This window comes from Pantherophis guttatus, chromosome 2 (genome assembly GCF_059756535.1).
Source record: "Pantherophis guttatus breed Tessera chromosome 2, ASM5975653v1, whole genome shotgun sequence".
Lineage (NCBI taxonomy): Eukaryota > Metazoa > Chordata > Lepidosauria > Squamata > Colubridae > Pantherophis > Pantherophis guttatus.
Window position 1 is genome coordinate 49,138,195 of NC_142064.1, and position 24,050 is coordinate 49,162,244.

The window sequence follows — 24,050 nt, forward strand, 5'->3', positions numbered from 1 at the left end:
CAAGGACCTCTTTAGAACTTTGTATGAAATGTTTAATTATGAAAGGATACTACAGTAAACAGACAAAGAAACTCAATGTGTGTATACAGACCTAACGTTAGCTAGCCAAGATTTAATTTCCAAAATGACACAGAGGCTGCTCACTGAACAATGCCTGTGTTTAGCTCATCATACTGAGACAGTTCTTGGGCCAACTCACTTAATTTTTTTGCAGGGCCACTATTCATTAGAACAGATGCCAATATTCTTCATTTCCTATAAAGTTTGAGACAGACTTCATTCAGGATAAGATGAATATTACGTTCAATCAGTGGAGTTCAAGGAAAACATGAAGTGATTTTTATGTGATTTTCAGCCTTTGGCAGGCTGTGTTACTATAGAAATGTTTCCAGTTAATTCCAGTTTATTTAAAGAAGGACATATTTAATTAACTGGAATTATTGTTATTTATGATATTTTATTTCCATTAATTATTATGGTAGAATATTATAAAAATGAATTCAAAAGCCTTTTAATGCCATTTTGTATATATTATTCTACACTAAAAGGAAAATGATATGTTCTGTTTCAGAGTTAAATGTGAAAAAAGATAATTTTGTTTAGTTCAAAAAATAAAATGTCACCACAACAAATGAACAGTCAGGAAATGAAAAAGGCTGAAGATTTTGCCACTGAAGATGATTTACCTATTTTCAAGACTGAGAACGTCAATAAAGTACTGCATGGCCCCAGCCATCTATCATGACCTGTATCACTTCCACAAGGCAGGAGAGAGAAGTATTTGACAAACTGGTAGTTAGTTTAATCATGAGGATCTGCCCATCTCGTTAGGAGCTGCAGGAACAAACTACTCCCAGATAATCAAGCCAGAAGATGCCTAGCATATTCTTTATAGCAGCCCAACAGATGGCCTTAATTTATTTGATTTAGGAACTGCCCAATTCCAACTGATCCTGGATGGTGTATAATAAAAACAGCAGCATAAAAACAGAATACAAACATTAGAATAAAAGAATAAACATCAGGAATCCATGGCAGAGCCATCCACACACAATCTAGTGGGGATCCCAATCACTCTAACTAACCCAAGGCCTGAGAAAAGTGCAAATACTTAAGGCTTTCTGAAAACCCAGGGTAGAAGATTCATGGATATTGGGGGAATCTCATTCCAAAGGGCAGGCACGGCAACAGAATAGGCTCAATTCTAAATTACATTATTTCATTGTCATCCATTGCTCTGATGAAGTGTGATGGCTTATGTGTTTAAAAAACTAAGCCAACAATCAGCAAGTCCATGTTCGAGACTTGAGTGCTGCTGTGTGATGGGATGAACTACCATCATTCGCTTCAATTTCTTCCCATCTAGCAGTTTGAAAGTGAGTGATTGTGAGTAGATAAATAGCTATCATTTCAGTGAGCAATCAACAGGGATATGAAAGGACTCCCCCAACCAGGCATCCCCTAGGCAACAGTGATGCCATCGTCTAATCCTTTCAACCTGAAAGCAGCAGCATTCATTGCTCTGTATCTATTAACATAATTTATGGTAGCCAGTACCTGTCCTATTGGTTCATAGCTGTAAATTGTAATAAATTAAAAAAATATCATGTGAATGACGTTTTAAAACAAATGGGTTATTTACAAACAGTATACTATATATTTAATTAGTACAAATGTATTCCTGTTAGAAAAGTTTATTCTAGGTCTACTATAACTAGAGGTGGATTATATTGCTAGTTTTATGGTTTAGTGATTTCTGGAAAGGAGGGATAAATGTAAAAGTTTGATGATACTTTTGGCCATTCATATGGGTAAATAGTTTGCCAATATAATCCTTTTAGTTTCTACAAGAGTGCCAATTTATGTGAGTATAAAATTCTGATTCTCTTCTTTATGTATTAATTATAACTTACATAGCTCCCTAAACAGCATTTAAAGTACAACAAACTGAAAACAATATTATCTTTGCTGACAGTACAGAAACCTAGCTAACTGCTTCAGAAATTGGTTTCCTATTAACTATTTTAAATATTCTGTTCTCTACAGGCCTCAGGAAACTGTTCTAATTCTCAGCTACTGGATCATATGGAAGTGGTTTTATTTTCTTTTTTAATTATCCTAAGATGGTATTTGTTAACAGTTAAATACAGATAGAGGACAGGGAGAGATAGGAAATTACATTGTTTTCATTTATCATTTTTGCATAATTATTCATTTCTTCTATATAGATTCCTTCTCAAATATTTGTCTCCTGAATATATCTGTTCAGCACGTCCCCAAAATATAAGAAATAATTTCCTTTATTGTATCACCTTCCATTGAGATCTGTTGGCCAAGGTATATGTAGTGGTCTATTATGTCTAGTTCTTCTCCAGATTTTTTTCCTTGGTTGAATTTATTTAACATATATATATTAAACTAGATACTTTGTTTCAGACTTCATACTGCAGTTAATATAAAGTGCCAGTGAAAAGTATATCTATAGTGTGCACATGTATCCACATATGTAAATAAAGAGACATTTGAAGGAACGTTGTATTTGTCTAGACACATGCAAAGAATACGTCTTAATACTGTAAATGCTGACTAAAATAGAAACATTTGATCAAAAATGCTGAAAAACAGGCTATTTTCTTCCATACAATTGTTTCTCCTTGAGGAAATTAGACTTTAAGGTAAGGAAAAAAATCACTTTTAAATAAAGGCATGAAACTCTAAAAATAATTTAAAAATAATAAATTCAAAAATTGGAAAAACTTTCATTTGAAGCAAAAATATATGTATAAGAGGGAATTTAAAACACTTTAAAATATATATATAAGAGGGAATTTAAAACACTTAAAATACAGTTCAAGGTAGTTGAACTGTATAAAACAGGAAAGGGATAAAACAGGAAAGGGAAGAGTTACTAGAGGTATTAAAAACCAAAGGGAACACGGAATGGAACAACTCAGCGCAACCAACTAGCCGCTAGCTTGCTGCCAACTCACTGAAGGATACAGTTGTGCTCATAAGTTTACATACCCTGGCAGAATTTATGATTTCCTGGCCATTTTTCAGGGAATATGAATGATAACACGAAAACCTTTCTTTCACTCATGGCTAGTGTTTGGCTGAAGCCATTTATTATCAGTCAACTGATAATAAATCATAATGTCAATCATAATGACAACAGAAGCTACCCAAATGACACCGGTCAAAAGTTTACATACCCTGGTGATTGTGGCCTGATAACATGCACACAGGTTGACACAAAGAGGTGTGAATGGCTATTAAAGGTAACCATCCTCACCTGTGATCTGTTTGCATGTAATTAGTGTGTGTGTATAAAAGGTCAATGAGTTTCTGGCATCCTGACAGACCTTTGCATCCTTCATCCAGTGCTGCACTGATGTTTCTGGATTCTGAGTCATGGGGAAAGCAAAAGAATTGTCAAAGGATCTGCAGGAAAAGGTAGTTGAACTGTATAAAACAGGAAAGGGATATAAAAAGATATCCAAGGAATTGAGCATGCTAATCAGCAGTGTTCAAACTCTAATCAAGAAGTTCTGTTGAAACCAAACCACGGTCAGGTAGACCAACTAAACTTTCAGCCAAACTGCCAGGAAAATTGTTCGAGATGCAAAGAAAAACTCACAAATAACTTCAGGTGAAATACAGAACTCTCTGAAAATAAGCGATATGGCTGGTGCAAGATGCACAATAAGGAGGAACTGGAAGAAAGATGGGCAGCATGGTCGAGTTGCCAGAAGAAAGCCATTACTACGCAAATGCCACTAAGTATCCCGCTTACAATATGCCAAACAGCACAGAGACAAGCCTCAAACGTTCTGGCACAAAGTCATTTGGAATGATGAGACCAAAATTGAGCTTTTCGGTCACAACCATAAACGCTACATTTGGAGAGGAGTCAACAAGGCCTATGATGAAAAGTATACCATTCCTACTGTGAAACACGGATCGTTGATGTTTTGGGGATGTGTGAGCTACAAAGGCACAGGAAATTTGGTCAGAATTGATGGCACGATGAATGAAGTATGTTATCAAAGGATACTGGAGGACAATTTGCATTCATCATCCCTGAAGCTGCGCATGGAACATACTTGGACATTCCAACATGGCAATTATCCTACACACAAGGCCAAGTCGACCTGTCATTGGCTACAGCAGAATAAAGTGAAAGTTCTGGAGTGGCCATCTCAGTCTCCTGACCTCAATATCATTGAGCCACTCTGGGGAGATCTCAAACGTGCAGTTCATGCAAGACAGCCCAAGAATTTACAGGACCTGGAGGCTTTTTGCCAGGAAGAATGGGCAGCTTTACCATCTGAGAAGATAAAGAGCCTCATCCACACATACCACAAAAGACTTCAAGCTGTCATTGATGTTAAAGGAGGCAATACACCGTATTAAGAACTGGGGTATGTAAACTTGTGATGAGGTTCATTTGAATAGTTTCTGTTGTTATTATGATTGAAAAAGAGTAAACACAGTTGATTGATAATAAATGGGTTCAGACAAACACTAACCATGAGTGAAAGAAAAGTTTTTTGTTATCATTCATATTCTCTGAAAAATGGCCAGGAAATCATAAATTCTGCCAGGGTATGTAAACTTATGAGCATAACTGTAACTTGATACAGTCAACTCACTGCAGGGACAATCTTTTCTGCTTATTTTCCTCACAAAGCATGTCTTTTCTTGTTTGCTTGGTTTCCTCTGACAAGACCATGGCAATGCCGGTTCCCCCACCCCCACCCCTACCCCCATCCCTGGACTCTTCTGAATGGAGTCCAGGATGGCGGTGGTGGCGGGGGGTTGCTGGCCACCAAGCGAGGATGAACATGGACTCATGAGATGCACTAGGTAGGATAAGGGCATTTTGGACATGGCATGGCATGGGACAGGGTATGGGATACAGTGAGAGCTGCCAGCAGCAACAGTAGCTGGAGCCACAGAGCATATGCACCATGCAATAGCAGCCGCAGCAGCCTGCCTGCCCACTGGCCAGCTGGTGCTCAGCGCAAGTTGGTGTCAGTCATGCCCTGCTGTGACTGACACCAACTTGCACTGAGCACCAGCTGGCCAGTGGGCAGGCAGGCTGCTGCGGCTGCTATTACATGGTGCATATGCTCTGTGGCTCCAGCTACTGTTGCTGCTAGCAGCTCTCACTGTATCCCATGCACTCTGCCCACCGCTCATTCACCTGCCACTTGACTCTCCCTCTAGCTGCCCATGTGGTCCATCCTCTTGCCATGTGCTCTGCCCACCTATCCACTCATTTGCCCATTGCACCCCTGCACACTCTGTCCACTGCTTCCTCACCCACTCGGCTATCCCTCTGGCTACCTGCGCAGTCCATCCTCTCACCATGAGCTCTGCCAACCCACCCGCTCACCAAACCCCATGCTCTGTCCATTGCTCGCTTGCCCGGCTCCCATGGCAAGTTGTCCCCATGATGTGTTGTGACTCCGGCTCCCGAGCCTGTCCTCACAGAGGAAAATGACTCTGAAAGTGAAGGGGAGGAACTGACAAGGCCCCTCTCCAGGACCCTCCTTTCTGGCAATGCCTCAGGGTCCAGCTGAAGGCCAGGAGGAAGGCATGTCGGAGCACCCACTAATAGGGAGTGATGAAGATCAATCTTGGATTGATCCCAGGCAGTATCGGAGGGAGAGGCGTGCGCAGCAAAGGAAGAGGTGTGGAAGGGCCAGAGATTGCTGAGTCACTGAGCCATGCCCCACAGGGAATAAAAGTGGGCGGGGTTGCTCTGCAGGCTCTGAAACGGATGAAAACTGCATATCGTGAGCTTTGGATGGGATATCTTTCGGAATTAAGGCTTGGACTTTGTGAATGACTTCTGACTACTCTTTTGTGCCTTGTGAACTCTTGGTTGCCCCAGCAATAGACTACAGATATGCTGACTCCTCTTTCTAGAGGTGATAAGAAACTTGGCAGGCATTCGGAAAGTAGCTGCCAGCACTTTTATCTGCCAAAGGATTCAGGTCGGCTTGTAAAAATAAATTACTGGTAGACGTCTTTTGCTTGTGTGTCTGCCTATGTGAGCTGGGGGGACAGAACATGATGATTTGGCCATGTCAAGCTGTCCTGTGGTCAGTTGGCAGCAGCGAACTGGTGGTGGTTAGTTGGTCACAGTGAGCTGTCATAGACCCAAGGGAACAGGAGTGCTTCTGATTTGGGGTAGGCAGCCGACAGGTATGAGGGCACCCATGCCAGTTCTGAAACTCCTTTACCCTCCTTGAATATGAATACCCATATTATAATACTATAATATTGTGATTTAGATTCAGGCATCTATAAAAACTCATTTTCTTTGTTCCTTAGAGTTTGTAGCTACAGATTTTAAAATTAAACTTTTTAGGCTCATACCCTGTGCCAAAATGTTTCCTGGACTTATACCCCAAGCATACCTGGTTATTCTTAGTGGCAAGCTGTAACATGATATTCATTCCAATTTCATTCCATACTCCAATTATCTTTTGAACTTTTAGCTCTATGTGAATTTTATCAAATTATGCTCATTACAATGTATTTTTCCATCTTTTAAAGTTGTCAAGGTTGGAGATCCCTGTTGTAAATGGTCCCTAATTTTATAATATATACCAGGCATGAAAGAGATGGGTGGGTGATGGTCACCTCAAAGATCTCTCTCTGGTAGAAGAACATTATGCAATATAATCTACTGTGGATTAACTTGTTTTGTGCTAATTCATGTTCTACTGTCCCAAAGGACTTATTTTCAATATATTCAATTTCAGAACACCATCATTTTGAACTAAAATCTAGATGTCATTCAACAGTTGGTCAAAATATTATAATACATTGACAATAATTTAAATATATGAATATTTTATCTCAACATTGTTTACAAAGTAGCAATAAAATTGAATAAAAATGAAATAGAAAGGGTATGTACTCTTGATGCAGAGGAAATTCAGAGACTTTGTTGAAATAACCCCAGTCCCCACCATTCAATACTTAAATTAGCCAAGCCTTTCCAAAATTCATTTGATTCATTGATAAGAGCCTCCACTTGCAGTTCAGCACTACCTTTAATGTGACTAATACCGTTTTTCCTTGTGCTCAAGCAGAAGCTTCTCTACCTTGATATAATGTAGTTTTTATATAGCATAATGCTTTTATACAGCAGCCAATGCAAAAATACTCAAAATGATACTGCTTAAGCACAAATTTAGGGCCTAAATTTCTGAAAAAAGCAACACAAAGCCTACGAGAAAGAGAGGCAAAGAAATCTTATTCAAATATTCATGACAATCAATAAAACAAAGTAGTTTCTCTGCATATACCAATGTCTCACACAAAATTTTATAGCATGTATATAAAGACTCAAAGAGATACCAATAAACCCTGCTTGCCAATCTTTCACTTAATTATCAACAAGTTCACCATTAAATTTCACTGATTGATAGCTGATATAGTTCACAGTAGAAAAATAACACTTTATAACAAAGTCATGTTCTGGGTAAATATGCCAGCTAACATTCTAGGAAATTCTAGGAAAATAAGTATGGATACACTTTACTAGAACTATAATTATACTCTTTAGTGAGTCTTTAGCAAATCAGTTTCTGCTCATGAATCTGTGGGTGTATCTGTGTGCATGTATATATTTACAATTCTAATACATACATGTAGTTCTCAACTTGTGATCACAATTAGGAATGGAATTTGTTGCTAATTGATGTGGTCATAAAATGAGAACGGATTGTAGTAGACCAGTGAAATGCTGTGGATATAGCATACTTAAATTTCAGTAAGGCATTCAACAAAGTAAACCACAACCTACTTCTTGATAAGATAGTAAAATGTGGGATAGACAGCATTACTACCAGATGGATTTGTAACTGGCTGACAAACCATAATCAACAAGTAGTTCTTAATGGTACAAGGTCTACATGGAGGGAAGTAAGCAGCGGAGTACAGCAAGGTTCCGTCTTAGGCCCAGTACTCTTCAATATCTTCATAAACGATTTCAATGAGGGAATAGAAGGGGGATTCATAAAATCTGCAGATGACACTAAGCTAGCAGGAATAGCCAATACCCCAGAAGACAAGCTCAGGATTCAAAAAAGACATTAATAGAACAATGAATGGGCCCTATCCCACAAAAGGAAATTTAATGTGGAGAAAAGCAAGGCTTTACACCTAGGCAGGAAAAATCAAAGGTACAAGTACAGATTAAATGAAACATGGTTCATAAACAGTAACTTTGAGAGGGACCTTGGAGTGTTAGTCACTTGGAGTGCAGTGTGCGGCAGCAGCCAAAAAAGTGAATACAATCCTTTGTTGTATAAACAGAGGCATACAATCAAAATCACATGAAGTGTTAGTATTGCTTAATAAAACCTTAGTAAGAGCACACCTGGAATACAGCATCCAGTTTTTGTCACCACATTATAAAAAAGATGGAAAAATTAATTAAGTTGCAGAGAAGAGCAACTAGGATGATTAAAGACCTGGAGACTACAACATATGAAGAATGGTTGCAGGAACTGGGTATGGCTAGTCTAGAGAAAAGAAGTAGTAGTGGTGACTTAATAGCAGCATTCCAGTATTTGAGGGTTAGGGTTAGGGTTATGGTAATGGATGGAAATTAATCAAACAGAAAAGCCACCTGGAATTAAGGAGAAACTTCCTAACAGTGAGAACAATTAACCAGTGAGACAGCTTGCCTTCAGAAGTTGTGGGTGCTTCATCATGATGGTTTTTAAGAAAAGACTGGATAGTGATTTGTCTGGAACGGTATAAGGTCTCCTGCTTGAGCAGGGGTTTGGACTAGAAGACCTACAAGATCCCTTCCAGCTCTATTATGATTGATTGACTCCGTCCCCAATGCATCCTTCTCTGTCCTTTCTGTGAGGTTTGTACTCAGGAATGATCATATTCAACAAATTTCTTATTCCCATAATTTGTAATTCAGTGAAACAGTACATCATAGATTTTTGAACCAAAGTACGTCAAATGGGCTAACTCACACAATCCAAAATCTGGAACTCATAAGTCCTGTGGAATTGAAATTTGACAAATTTTATAAAACATGTTATGATATAAAATTATGATAAAATAATTTATGACAGAATACAAACTGTCATAAAACATTTCCTATGCTGATGTTTGACTGTACTGTACAAATCCACATGGGCTATTTTCAAGGCAGATACATTTCTGAAGTACCCAACTTTTCCAGTGAAGGCAGTGTATTAGGGGCTCTGTCACTGCTGAAAACATTGGAATCTTATAAAGAAATATCTCTAAAATGATGACCCAATTGGTCAGATTTTCTAGTACCCATTAATTCTATGTTCTTATTCACAAATGGGTATTCTAACTGTGGCTAATATTCAGGAGTGGTACAAAAACAATTATTCATATTTGCTTTTTCAAATGTTGGTTTGTGCATTTTTATAATCCTGCCTTAATTTTTTCTCCTGTCACATCTACCCTCTTCTAACATTGGCACTATACTTTTATTATTATTTTTTGGGAGCTTCCCTGCTCTTCTGAACTGGCAGATGCTTAGCAGGTCATATTGCTTGAAGATTCAACCTTTTTTATGTTATAAATGACAAATGGCTGTCCAGTCTTCTTAAAAGTCTTCAAGAGATGTGGCACCCACAATTTCTGAAAGTAATTTGTTCCACTGGTTGATTGTTCTTACTGATAGAAATTTTCTCCTTGGTTCTAGGTTGCTTCTAGGTTGCACAGCTGATTGTCAGAACTTTTTTTTTTTTTAACTTTTTAAGCATTTTTTTACTACTGGTTCGCTGGGACCGGCAGTAAAAAAAATGCTTTAAAAAGTTTTTTAAAAAAAGTTCCCAAGATCGCACGGCACAGCTGATTATCGGAACTTTTTTTAAAAAAACTTTTTTTTACCGGTTCACTTTGTGCATGTAGGCGTGCAAACCAGTAGCAGACTTCAGAGCATTTCAACCCTGGAGCAACCCAATCCCTGAGAGAGGAAAGACTGCATGAATGCAATCTGATCAAATATCTCTGCCATTCCTTTATTCCAAGCAGCAGCCAAGTCTTCAGCTGGACCATGCAACAAACTACCAGGAATAATCACCAGCTCCCTCAGAAACCATCCAGGTCCATTCAGTCACTGGAGGTGGACAAATACAATAGGTGGAGCCTCCCTGCAGTGGATAGTGGCACTAGAGAATCCCATGGAAATCTAATATGATAAGGAAGACACCAAGAGCTCCTCCAATTTCAGATTATACAGATACTATTCCAATTGAAATACAAGATCTGATGTATGAACTAACTATCCCATGTCAGGATCTGGATGATCTGGGATATGTCCATGGTTGTCATGAATTCCTGTGATGACCTGGGGCACAGCACAGAGATATCATAGGTAGCTGGTGATTCATACCATCCCTTTATTGCTCCAAATTTCTCCAAAGCTCCCACGTTTTTGGCAAGTCCCAGAGCAAAGTGATGACACACATACACACACACACCTCCAGCAGCCTCTGGCTGCAAATAGTCCAACCCAACACTGGGAACACCATGGCTGCACAGCAAGAAATCCAGCAGGGCAAGTTGAAGAGTCCAGGAAGCAAGGGAGCATGGCAAGTAATCCAGAAATCCAGCAAGAATGCAAGGAATCCAGGAAAGTTCAAATGTCGGCACTCAACACTCCAGGAATTCAGCATTTGTTCCCGACAAATGCCCCACCCCACAGCGTCTTCTTAAGTCTCAGTTCCCAGGTGTGCCTTGTGAAGAGGGGTGGGGCACTCTCCCTCCCAAGCAGTTGGCTCAGTCTGCGCTGTTCTCACTTTCTCTCTACTCTCCATGCTCGAAGATCCGGAGGGGGTGGTCCTTGCTCATCGCCTGAGTTCTGTCTCTCATGTTCACTGCTTAGCCTCTCTTGGTCATCCTGCCTCCCTTCCTCCCTGCCTACAAGCCGTCCCAATCCTGAAAAGCCCTGGCCTGACTGGGTCTGCTCTTTCCCATTTTCCTCTGAAGCCAACAAAGCCACCACTCGATCTCCATCGGCTCCAGTTCCGACTGAATCTGCAGATTCAGGCTCCAACGGGGGCATGACAATTCCTGAGTCACCTCAAACCCCATTCTTAGAGAAGACAGACTGAAGTCCCCAGAGGTCTGGGGAACTCCACTGCCAACCCAGAATGGAGTCACAGAGTTTAAACAAAGAGGATGCTACACAGCAGGGCCCAACATAATGAACAGGGTCTCACATCTGGTGATCTATGGGGCAGTGCCCATGAAAGCTATAAGAGATTCCCAGATGACAATCATCACACTGCCCACCCCTAACACAGATCTTGGCTGATAGCATATCCAAAACTCATCTCTAAAATGGCTACCTGCCCTTCCAGGCTGTTTTCAGTAATACATGCTAGGTTGTGCTTTTTATCAATAGTTAAATCATTGATAAGACAGGTCTTATTGCAGTCTGACTTGAAATTCAGTAGAAATATCTGAAAGTCAGAGTTGCTGAAGATCTGCTGACAGGGTACAAGTGCACAAGTACAAGTACAAGGATACAAGTACAAGGGCTGAGACCAAAGAATTGGAACACAAAACCAGTATAATTTATTTATTTATTTATTTAATTTATTTAATTTAATTTATATACTGCCCTACTCCCGAAGGACTCAGGGCGGTGAAGAAGCCACAAGATAAAAATACATCATACAAAAGTTAAAAACCATTTAAAAGTACATTAAATAATTTTGGCCCGAAAAAAACAAATTTAAAAACACCCAATTTGTATAAAACTTAAAAGCAAATTAAAAGGGAGAGTCAAGCCAGACCAGCCTGCTGGAATAAAAATGTTTTGAGGGTGCGGCGGAAAGTGCGTAAATCTGGGATCCTCCATATCTCCGGGGAGAGCTCATTCCAGATGGCAGGTGCCCCCACAGAGAAGACTCTCTCTCCATGCCCATCACCACCATAATATTATGGCTCTTTTCCATCTCCCAACAGCAATCCTATTTCCAATCCATGCAACCTAGGCTCAAGACTGGGATCTTCCCATTGTCCTCTCCAACCATCTCTGGAAGGATAAACTAAGCAGCCACGGCACTTTAACTTCAGTAGCTCTCAGCATCATCAGCGTACCCAGCCATAATCTTCCATTCATTACAATAACTCACATACAGTGCATTCATTCATAAACACTAACGTTCACACATACCTTCCTCTACTGCCGCCATTGATTGGTAGGGGCTCCTTCCACTCACCCACCATCAATTCCCCCTCTGAACGTAATTGTTTATTTTTTTAATATAACTCATAATATTTAGATTGTTAATTCTAATTAATTATGGGTTTTAAGGTTCATTTAATTATTTATAACAGCAATTAACACAGGTTTTTTTCTAGTTAACTTAAAATTTGCTCTCTGCCACAGTTTAGATCACTGACCACTTTTAAGGCCAACTTGAAAGGACATATAGAGTTATCAAGATTATCACAGTATTCACAATTCTGTCACAAAGAAGGAACTGAAGAAACTTCTTGGATGAGAAATGAAATCTTTTCAAAGAAAAAAACCAAGAAAGTCTTTAAGAAAAGCACCTTTGGATCTATCACAAAGACTTCTGCATACTATTACATGTAGTCTTTTACTTACAACTGATCATTTAACAACCATTTACAGTTACGAAGGCATTTGGAAATGGAACTTCATAGCACATAAAGCGCTTATGGTCATGTAAAATGTTGCACCCTGGACCTAGTGACATGATCACATTTCAGGCTCTTGGTAACCCACTCCCATTTGCAACTATTTGTAGCATTCTGTAGTCATGTGATCATGATTAGCAATGTTTTTTTGCTTTTGGTGCTTTTTGCCAGTTTTTGGCAAAAAAAAAAAAAATGCCCATATAGAAGAATGGTTCATTCTTACAACATGATTCACTTAATGACCACCTTAAAAATTGTTGTAAGCTAGAGTCCAGTCATATGAGTACATTGACTTATGGCTATCATGAGTTACGACCAAACTCTGGTCCCAATTGTAGTCGTAAATCAAAGACTACCTGTAAACATGGATTCTCTGTTATATACAGGAACACACTGAAACCTGTCCCTGTTGGAAGGAAAGGCGAAATCTGGAGAAAATGAATAAAGTATTATTCTTAGTCAAACACTATAAAATTGATAACTATTAATTGAGAGATGTATCTTACAACTGAAGAACTTAGCTACCCTGTTTCCCCCAAAATAGGACATCCCCTGATAATCAGCCCAATGGGCTTTTAAGCGCATGGCAATAAGGCCAAGCGCTTATTTCAGGGTTCAAAAAAATATAAGACAGGGTCTTATTTTCAGGAAAACATGGTACTGATTCAAATTTAAAGTCAGGGACAAAATTAAATCTTAGCAAACACACTGGAATAATAAGGGAAAACATGTAAAAACCAAGTAGGAATATGAAGTTGGAGCATCTGCTGATCAGTATGATGCTAATCAATTTTTAAAAGTAAACGAACTATGAATATCCTATTAATGGCTGTAAACCATAGGAACAAAGAAATCTAGCATGCTAAAAGTCTTTAACAGGTTGCAGATGTTCAGGTACAAAAGACAGCCAACTAAGGGATAATTAAAATATAGAAAGTGGTTCTCAACATCTGGTAATTATAAATTCCTAGTGACATCTGCAAAGGAAGGGTGGAAGATGGTGATGGCAGCAACGCAATCCAAGCCGTACCTCTTCTGTATCTCTGTTATCATCAGTTAAATGTGTACACAAAGGGACAGGGCTTCCATCATGCTGCAGCAACTGCTTGTCTTTTAGAATGTGCCCCCTCACCCGGCCACTTGCTGTTCCAACAATATTCTAGAATCAACAGCAGATTTAGGAAGTCCTGATGTAAACTGGAACCAGAACTGAACAAGTTTTGATTGCTTAGAAAAAAATAAGGCTCTTACTACTATAAACTTACATCCTCTTTTGGAACTAGGAAGTAACTATTGTCCTTTAAGTTGTATGGTACTGAAGATGCGCCTTAGGACAAAAGATGTTAAGAGATGTTTTCCCAGTTTGAAGCATGAAAGCAGTAGTGCTTGTTTTTCATTCATGCAGGAATGCAGGCAATGCTATTTCTGGAATTCTCTTTTGGAAGAAAATAGTTACATTGTTCTCAATTCAAAAAATTCTTAATTCTTGGATCTTAGTTAATTCTTAATTCAAGCAATCAAGAAACTAATAAATTAACATTTATTTTATTACTATTTTATTTTCATTATTTTGCCATAATGCAAGCATTCTTGCGTTTAACCACTGCTTTGCTTTAGAAGAATAACACGTACCTACAAACCATGTCATGCTGATCTCAACCCAAAATTGCTTACACAATCAAATATTAGCACATCTGCCATGGATAAACTATGAATTGTTTACCAAATAACTGAAGGAATCCTATGAAATCCCTTAGAGCAATTTTACAACCACAATTCCGAGGGGAAACAAAGGAGAATGTACGAACATTTGTCATCACTACTGTATTCTAAAGTCAATATCAAATTCACGAACATTTTCCACTGTCTTTAGATGTAATTCAATAAATTGTTATTGCTATTTCTTTACCCAAATTATGCATATTCTGTCTAAATATTTAGAAAAAATACAGCCAGTATAAGTATGGTTGCCTTAGTAAATCATTTTCAAATAAACTACATTAAGGATGCTTTTTATTGCTCAACATCTGTGAAACATGTTTGCTCATCCTGATGAAAAACTAGTATTCCTCACCCATTAAAAATAATTCAAAGCTTTCTTGCATGGACATGTTTTAGCTCTAGATAAAAATAAATTAATTTTCACTTTCCCCCATTTGCCTTGAAGTCACAGATGTTTTAAAACAAAGCTTCTTAAAGAAAGATGAAGTATTATGAATAATTCTTTTATTAAGGAGAATTACTTAGGGTCACAACGGCAAAATGCAAACATACATAAAACAGCTTAGAACCCTTTAGAGGTCAGCAGCTATTTAAAAATTATACTGCAGCATGTAATAAAATGCTGTTATAAAAATGTACAGAACATTGAAGCAAAGTTATTTGCTGTTATGTAAGAACAAGTTTAAATTTTTAACATTTAAAAGCCAATCTTTAGTTATAGATGAATTTAGGATGAGAATGAAAAAAATTCATCTATTAAATATTATTTTATAACTTTATTATAGGAACTAAATAGTCCCATACCTATGTATAAAATCATTTACAATTGTGTTCTCAACAGAGCAACATAAAAATGATCATAAAGCATAAATACAAAATATGATAAAACATTTCCTATGATCAAATGCCAATGTTTGACCATGTTATGCAGTTCAGCATGAGCTACTTTCAAGGCAGATATATCGGAATATCTCCCTGAATTATTAAATTTTCCAGTGAAAGCAGAACATTAGCAGCTCTGCCATTATTCAAGGCATTGAGGAATCTGGTAATGAAATATCTCTGAAATGTTGAACCAAGGGTCATGGGTTGTCTAGTTTATTATTTTTAAAAAGCATCCTAATTTTATTGAGAACCAAAAACAGCAAGGATTCTAGGCCATAAATCAGTAGTTTATCTAATCAGAATCATCTTTCAAGCCAAGTGAAATTTATCTAGAATTGTTTGTAAGAGTGAAATCCCTGGGCAAAAGTTAAGTCAAACAAACATCTCCACCTGGGAAAAACCCACCATTCAGATACAAGACAGTGTTAAGAACATACTAAAACGCAGGAATTGAAAATGCACCATTTCTACATGTGAATATAATTCGCCCAAGCCTTTGGCAAGCATGACTGAAACCCCCTTTTCTACTTTTTATTTTAATTTAAACATTTTGTAAACCATCTAGAATCGCTGGGAGTCAGGTGGCACAGAGATTAAATAAATAAATAAATAATATAATTGTCGGTAAACTCAAATTTGAAATTTGAATCTTAACTTAGCATAACTTAGCCTTAAATTGTTTGATGCCTGTAGGGAAAAAAAGTCTTGTTTTGTGGGGGGAAAGTGCAGCTTGGAATCACTTCTTGCACAAGATATGGAACGTAAAGCACTTAGCATGCTCAAGTTCCAATTACTCATCATAGAGTTTTCAGAAAATATGACTAATGTTTTTCTTCTATATTTAATCAGAAGATGGCTATCAATACAGTACTGAGAAAAAAATCTTCAGTGTTTCCCTGGGGCTGATTGGTGTCTGTAACAGAATCGCAGCATCATTTATATAAAATAATGCAGATAAACTTTTTCCTGGCTACCATACCTTAAGTGAATGAGAGCTGCATTGAGCAAGTACTTGTCTGTGGAGTTAATACAAATGTTGAAAAATAAAGAGGCCAGTAAACAGCTCTACTTACTTTTTTATGCTTAATAAACGTGTATGCTTTGAGACCCAGAGAAGCAACTTCTCTAAGTTGTGCTAAGGGTGCTTCATGAAGCACCTTTTGAGGTGGTTTATACAGTATTAGTAACTTGATCTAGATGGGGCATTGATACTTTCCTTTTCGGGGTGTGGCGATAGTCTCCAGGCATGAGTTGACTCTTGTCATTTAGCTCTTAGACTGAGTTTAAACTGAAGACACACCTTCTGCCAAAAGTCCCAGTTTCAACGATGTCACTGCAATGTCCTATAATGCTGAATCTGCAACAACACCCCAAGGATCCCCTGGACCAGTTCTTCCTCGGGGTGGGGCTGGAAGCTATCGCCACACCCCGAAAAGGAGCATATCAGGTAGGACCAATGCCCCTTTTCCAGTGTGGTGGTGATAAGACTCTAGGCATGGGACATACCAAAGCTGGCTGTCCTTACACTCCTGGTGGAGTGCGACATGAGTGCCCAAGGCCGTGGTAGCACCTGTAAGTCATAAGCCTTGGCAATGGTCGCACGAAGCCATCTGCCAACCGTTGATGCCGTAACGTTTGGCTCATAGTCACTGGTTGAAACGAGACAAAAAGAGCTTCCATTTTACGGAGGTCGCTGTTCATTTAATATAAATACGCAGTACCCTTCTCACATCTAGCGTATGCCATTCCCGTTCCCGGGCATGGGATGGATTTGGGCAGAAATTTAGTAAAATTAACTCCTGCACTCTATGAAATAAGAATTAATCTTGGGTATGAAGGCTGGATCCAGCCTCAACACTACCCTGTCAGAGTGAAAGATGCAACAATCCTCCTCTGATATTCTCCTGGCAGATGTTATAGTCACCAAAAAGACCACCTTATAAATTAGAAAACTAGGGTGGTTGAATGGCGCCTTGATAAGGGCTCGTAGCACCCTGGGCAGGTCCTAAGTGGGATATCGATGAACCATTGGTGGTTTTAAATTTGTGGCTCCCTTGAGGAATCTCCGCACCACTGGATGTTGTGCAATGGATTGCAGGGTCCCACATGACAAGACCGAAACCAAGGCCGCCACCTTCTTGCGCAGAGTGTTTGGCGCCAATCCCTTATCCAGGCCCTCCTGGAAAAATTCCAGTAGTTGAGGAATCGATACCTTGGTTGGATTTATGTTACGTGTAGTACACCAACTACAAAAACCTTTCCACCTAGCATTATAAATCCTAGTAGTGGATGGTCGTCTGGCTGCCTGGATCGTGTGTATCACACTGGAGGAGAACTGCTCCCGCATGAAAAGTCTCCATTCAAGCGCCATGCGGTCAACTGGAGTCACTGTGGCTCCGGAAGACTGATGGGACCCTGGCTGAGGGAGACCCTGTCCGGAGGAATGCTCCACGGTCTGCAAATCGTCAGGCTGACCAGATCCGCGAACCAAGGATGCCTGGGCCAGTGGGGCACTATGAAGATCACCTCTGCCTTTTCTTCTAATACCCTTCTGACCACCTGTGGAATCAGGTCAGGGGTGGGAAGGCACACAGGAGTCCCCGGGGCCATGGGCTACAAAGGGCGTTGACCCCCTCCGACCCCGGAGCTTGAGAAGAAGCGAGGCAGTTGACTGTTTGCTAGGCAAGCAAAAAGGTCCAGAACTGGCTGACCAAACCAATCCATTATCTCCATGAACAAGTCTGGATGCAGTTCCCACTCCGAATGTTCTATGGTGGCCCTGCTCAGCCAATCTGCTTGCACATTTTTCGAACCCAAAATGTGTTTCGCTTTGATGGACAGTACATTCTTCTCCGCCCAGCAACCTAGCCGCTCCGCCTCTGTCATGAGCGACTTCGAGCGTGTGCCCCCTTGTCTGTTTATGTGTGCCTTTGTGGACACATTGTCGGTGAGGAGAGAATATGATGGCCCGCTATCTGTTTCCTGAATTCCTTGAGAGCTAAGCGGGACACCCTCAACTCCAATTTATGCTTTGGCGTAAGTCCACCTGTGACCACTTCCCCTGTGCCATGAGATTCTGGCAATGGGCTCCCCAGCCCCCAGGCTGGCATCTATGGTTATGATCAGAAGCTCCCATTCCCTGAAAACACAACCCCTGTTCATGAGGTCTGATGCCCACCAGCGGAAGGATCTTAATACCACTCTATGGAATCTGAACCCACACAGGTGAGTTGCTCCTGCCCGACCTCTGAAAGGGGAGCATAAACCACTGCAGAGGCCTGGCGTGTAGCCGTGCCCAGGGAACAATCCCTATGCAAGAAATCATCTTGCCTAAGAGCCTGGATAGTAAGGCCAAGGAAGCCACTCTGTCTGAGCGCATCTGTCTCGTTAAATTCCTGATGCTCTCCAAACAGTCTGGTGACAGGAATACCTGACATGCTATAGTGTCGATTACCGCCCCCAGATGTAAAAGGCAGTTGACCTGGGTGAGGTAACTGTTCTACACGTAGATGGAGAAGCCATGATCTTGTAGGCATCGCTCCGTCACCCGCAGGTCTTCCTCTGCCTGCCTGTGGGAGGACGATTGTACTAAAATGTCATCCAGATAGCATTGTATCTGGACTGGTCTGGTCCTGAGAGAGGCTCCTATCACTGCCAAATGTTCACAGTGCCCTGTACTGTAGATGCCTGCCATTGTAGCAAAATCTCAGGTACTGTCTGTGAGATGTTAAGATCGGAACATTCAGGTAAGCTTCTGTAAGGTCAATTGAGGTCAAGAAGTCTCCCTCTCTGACATACTCTAATATCGATTGGAGAGAATGCATCTTGAACCTCCGATACCTCAGATACTTGTTTAGGCCTTTGAGATTTAGAATTGGTCGTAACCCCCTGAGGCTTTCTAAATGACGAATAGGATGGAGTAATATCCTTGTCCCTTCTGCTCATCTGGGACTGTCTCTACTGCTCTGATGTCTAACAGATGGTGAATGGCGGCTTCCATGATCCGTCTTTTTGAGGCATCCCTTGATATGGGACAAAAACCTTGGAGGTGCTGCAAGAAATAAGATCGAATCTTATGGTCTCCCTTACCCACATGTCTGTAGAAGTCTCCTCCCATTGGTCTACAAAAAGGCCTAGATGGCCACCAATGGGAGCGCAGGTCCTGGAGTCATTGCAATTTCAGAAAGGGGCGATTACCTCCCCCCCAAAAGGATCGCCTGTTCTGAGGCTGTGAATGATTTTTATCCATGAATCCTTGTCCTGTCTGGTAATATTGCCTACAGGCGAAGCCTCTTTGTGATTTCTGGAAAGTCGGCCCTGTATAGGGACGAAAATAAGGCCTCCGAAAGGGAGGTGAGGGACAGCGGTCAAACCACCTGGCAAGAGATGGGAACACTCGCCTTTTGTCTCTAGATTCCACCAACACTGGATCTAGGAATGCCCTAAACAAGTTTGTCCCCCTAAATGGGGCAGATACTAACCTCCACTTTTGGTTGGTGTCTGCTTGCCAATATTTGAGCCAGAGCATACACCTGGCCGTGACCGACGCGGCAATGGCCCTTGCCCCAAACTTGGTAGATTTAAGTGTAGCGTCCGCCGTGAATTCAGCAGCAGCTACCACCTTATTAAAATCTTGTTGGGTTCTAAGGTCACTGACCAGCACCCTGTCCTGCATTTGTTTCAACCATAGCAGTGACTCTCTGGTAAAAAAAACAGAAGCCACCGTGGTTGTCTTAATGGCCCAGGCAGCTGCCTGGTGCGCCTTGCGAAGTGCTAGCTCCAGTTTTCTTTCCCCCGGTCTTAACATGTCCTCAGCCTTGGCAAGGGTAGCAGATGAGGATGCCAATGCCACCACCGGCTCATCAACCTCGGGAGTTTGAAGGAGTTCTGTGTGGTTAGGTGCCATATTATAGAACTTCTTGTCAAACAACGTGGGGGTGGGGTAAGCACCCAGTGATGCCCACTGCCATTGAATGATTTTTTTATTTATTTTATTTTTATTAGTCATATTTCTATGCCGCCCACTCTCCGAGGACTCTGGGAGGCTTACACCAAAGCCAGTATACTAAATAGCATATTGCCCCCAACAATCTGGGTCCTCATTTTACCCACCTCGGAAGAAACTACTGCAACGCTCTCTACATGGGGCTCCCCTTGAAGGGCACCCGGAGGCTCCAGCTGGTCCATAATGCAGCAGCGCGGGTAGTGATGGGAGCAGCATGGCGCTCCCATGTAACACCGCTCCTGCGTGAGCTGCACTGGCTCCCGGTGGTTTTCCGGGTGCGCTTCAAGGTGTTGGTCATCACCTTTAAAGCGCTCCATGGCATAGGGCCTAGCTATCATCGAGACCGCCTGCTGTTACCGATGACCTCCCATCGACCCGTGCGCTCCCACAGAGAGGGCTTCCTCAGGGTGCCATCAGCCAAACAATGTAGGCTGGTGACCCCCAGGGGGAGAGCCTTCTCTGTGGGGGCACCTACCCTCTGGAATCAGTTGCCCCCAGAGATAAGGAGAATCCAAGACCTCAGTGCCTTCCACCGTGCCCTTAAAACCCACTTTTTCCAGCAAGCCGGGCTGGCTTAAGAAGAAATTTTTAAAAATGTTTTAATTGGTTTGTGATTTTTAAATTTTTGGGCCAAATTTATATATATATTAATTGTTTTTAATATTTGTAGTTTATGTTCTTAATTCTGACTGTGCACCACCCTGAGTCCTTAGGGAGAAGGGCGGTATATAAATTGAAAAATAAATAAATAAATAAATGGAAGGCTGAGTCAACCTTGAGCCGGTGAGATTTGATCCGCTGACCTGCTGAACTAGCAGTCAGCTGAAGTAGCTGCAGTACTGCACTCTAACCACTGCGCCACCTCGGTTCTTTTATTTATGATATCCATAAATAGCAGAGGTACTGGGATAGCCTCCACTTCCATCATTGGTTCGAAAAAAAGCAGGTCAGCGGGGTCCTGTTCCCCAATTACATTGTCTGCTCTAGAGGTGTTCGCCCCCAAACGGGTTGAACTATTGGTCTTGAAGAGAAAGGCCTTGGATAAATGGGGCCTGAACAGACCCTTAGAAACTGGTTGGTCGGGTGTCATGCCCTCCTCATCTGACAGGTCTTGATCAATCTGTCCCTCTTCCATAGAGACCAAGTCCTTACTGCTCTCAGAAGAGGAGCAGTTGGGGCCCTGATCTGAATCTGGGGCCTCCCTTTCCTGATAGGGTTGGAACCTCCCCCGTCGTGACACGTCCGGGATCACTTAAAATGTTTGGCGGTTATGGCCTATGCCTGCCTCAAATCCTCTTTGCAATCCATCTTTGGACCATCTGTGGCATATCTACCACAGAATCCTCCGCCCGGCAGATTCCAGTCACTGCCAGAGTAAAAGACGCTTCAGGTGGGGCCTTTCCACTCCTGTTCACCTCCCTACCCTGAGGTAGTGGTGAAAAGGACTGTATGGGTCTGAACTCTGTTCAGATACCTGACTTAGATTCAGCTCAGCAGCCGCCGCTCTCTGGTCAGAAAACAGACTAGCAATGATCTCTTTATCCCCTCTGGGGCTGAGATGTTACCTTTTCTCCGCTTCTCTGACCCCTTTCTCAACCTTTCAAGGTGTTGGTTATTACCTTTAAAGCCCTACATGGCTCAGGGCCAGGTTATCTTCGAGACCACCTTCTACTGTGTAGCTCCCAGCAACCGGTAAGATCTCACAGAGCTGGTCTCCACCAGGTCCTGTCAGCTAAACAATGTCGGTTGGCGGGCCTGTGGGAGAGGGCCTTCTTTGTGACTGCCCCGGCTCTCTGGAACCAATTACCTCCTGAGGTCCGGACCGCCCCCACCCTTGGCCTTCCGGAAAGCGGTGAAGACCTGGCTTTTCCGGCAGGCCTGGGGCCATTGATCTCTCTACGGCAATCTTGCGAGACCCGGCCATGGAATGGAGTGTATGGGTTTTTAATGTTTTCTTTTAAAAAAAAATTATGGGATATTGTTCGCATTGTTTTGTTTTTTTGCTGTAAGCCGCCCAGAGTCCCTAGGGAGTTGGGCGGCATAGAAATGCGACAAATAAATAAATAAATAAATAAATCTGTTTTTATAAGGCCTTCTGCAATCTTTTTTCAGCCTTCTCCTGAGCCTTTGAGGGTCTCTTAAGGGAGAGCACTTTAGCATTTATTTTGGCTGCAGCCCCCCTATTCCCACTTTTGGATTTTTTATATCCACACTTGGATCCCTGAGCAGTAGCCACTTGAGTGGTACTCCTCATCCATCTCCCTGTGGTCATTAATAGGATCAGTAGACACCATTTTGCATTTTTGGATTTAGGAATTCAGACAAGGTTCAGTTTGGGCACTGACAGGGATCAACTCCTGCAATGCACAACAACTCCCCTCCAAATGGCAGACTTCCACAATCACTCTAATAAATATGGTCTTAGTAGCCTGCTATATATCTCACCACTCCAACGTTAGCAGGTTCCTTCAGAAGTTGCAGCAGTCTGTTGCGACTGTCAAAATGCCAGGCAGGGGGAACGAGACAGGCAGCCAGGCAGGGGGAAATCCTCTGTTCTGGCCCGTCGTTGCTCAAGGTCTGCACTCCATTTTGGGCAGGCAGCCTTGAGAGCGCTCTGTAGATGCGCACCAAGCTGCTGCTGTCTCCCTCGGCTTTTCGCGCTCAAATTGGAGCCAGAAAACACCGCCCCAACAGGAAGTCAGGCTAGCTGCATCACATCATTCCAGCATGCCTGCGCTACCTCTGGTGTCGCTTCTTGCCGTCCACGGGCTGTCCACTTTTCGGCTTCGCTCCCAGCCTTCAAGCAAGCAAATTATTTTCAGAGTGGTTTCGGGCTAATGGCCCTTCCCGCTCTTTCAAAATGGCACCCGCTGTCAGTGAGGCTTGTGTATTTGGGCCTCCTGACAGCCAAGCACTTAGTGCTGGAAAAACTTTCGCTAGAGGAAACAGCGGCTCAAGCCAAGGCTCCTTTATCCAGCTCCGCTGAGTCTCCAATCCTAGCCTCACAAGAGATCAAAAAACTCCAAGTCTTGACTGACTTTCCTAAGTATTGAAGAAAAAACGAGAGCTTTTCTTCAACAGGTCTGACTGAGCTCAAGACTGAGTCAAAACTGGGACCATTGGCAGAAAGTGTGTCTTCAGTTTAAACTCAATCTAAGAGCTAAAGGACAAGAGTCAACCCATGCCTGGAGTCTATCGCCACCACACTGGAAAATACCCAGCACTTTATTCTGAATATATCAATATTTCATATAGCACAGTAACCCAGTGTAATTTGTTTGTTGTTTTGATATAGCATAATACTGCACTTGTTAATGGCTAAAGTTGCTACAAAGCATTGCACAGTTTTGTTTCCTCTCATTAATACACCATTCCCACTGGAAACTTCAATCAAACATTGTTTCCTAAAATTATCCTTACCATAATTAAAGTCAATAAATTTCAAATGAGTTTATTATACTCTCATATAATGAGTGTCAACATAAAGTTAATGTACATATAAGCAGGCAGAATTTTCCTTTGAATCTTTGTTTGGAACTCTACTGAATCTGGAACCCTTTTGTCTTTCTTGTTTCCTTACCTAAAATCCCAAGACATTTAATAGCAATAGCAATAGTACTTAGACTAATATATCACTTCACAGTGCTTTACAGCCCTCTCTAAGTGGTTTACAGAGTCAGCATATTGCCTCCAATAAGCTGGGTCCTCATTTTACCCATCTTGGAAAGATGGAAGGCTG

The 24,050-nt window shown here is 41.4% G+C and overlaps 2 protein-coding genes across 2 annotated transcripts in view; both read right to left on the reverse strand.

The window, feature by feature from the left end:
• The window catches only part of FBXL17 (F-box and leucine rich repeat protein 17), a 140,963-nt gene that overhangs the window by 60,536 nt on the left and 56,377 nt on the right, over positions 1-24,050 (reverse strand). The window lies entirely within an intron of this gene.
• On the reverse strand, positions 19,475-22,478 carry LOC148115101 (lamina-associated polypeptide 2-like). The gene has a single exon (XM_087888195.1). The coding sequence runs from the start codon at positions 20,312-20,314 to the stop codon at positions 19,475-19,477; it is 840 nt and encodes a 279-aa protein (XP_087744321.1). The 5' UTR covers positions 20,315-22,478.

Excerpts from the sequence above, each read along its gene's own strand:
- LOC148115101 (XM_087888195.1), bottom strand. The coding sequence starts at position 20,314 with ATGACTAATAAAAATAAAATAAATAAAAAAATCATTCAATGGCAGTGG.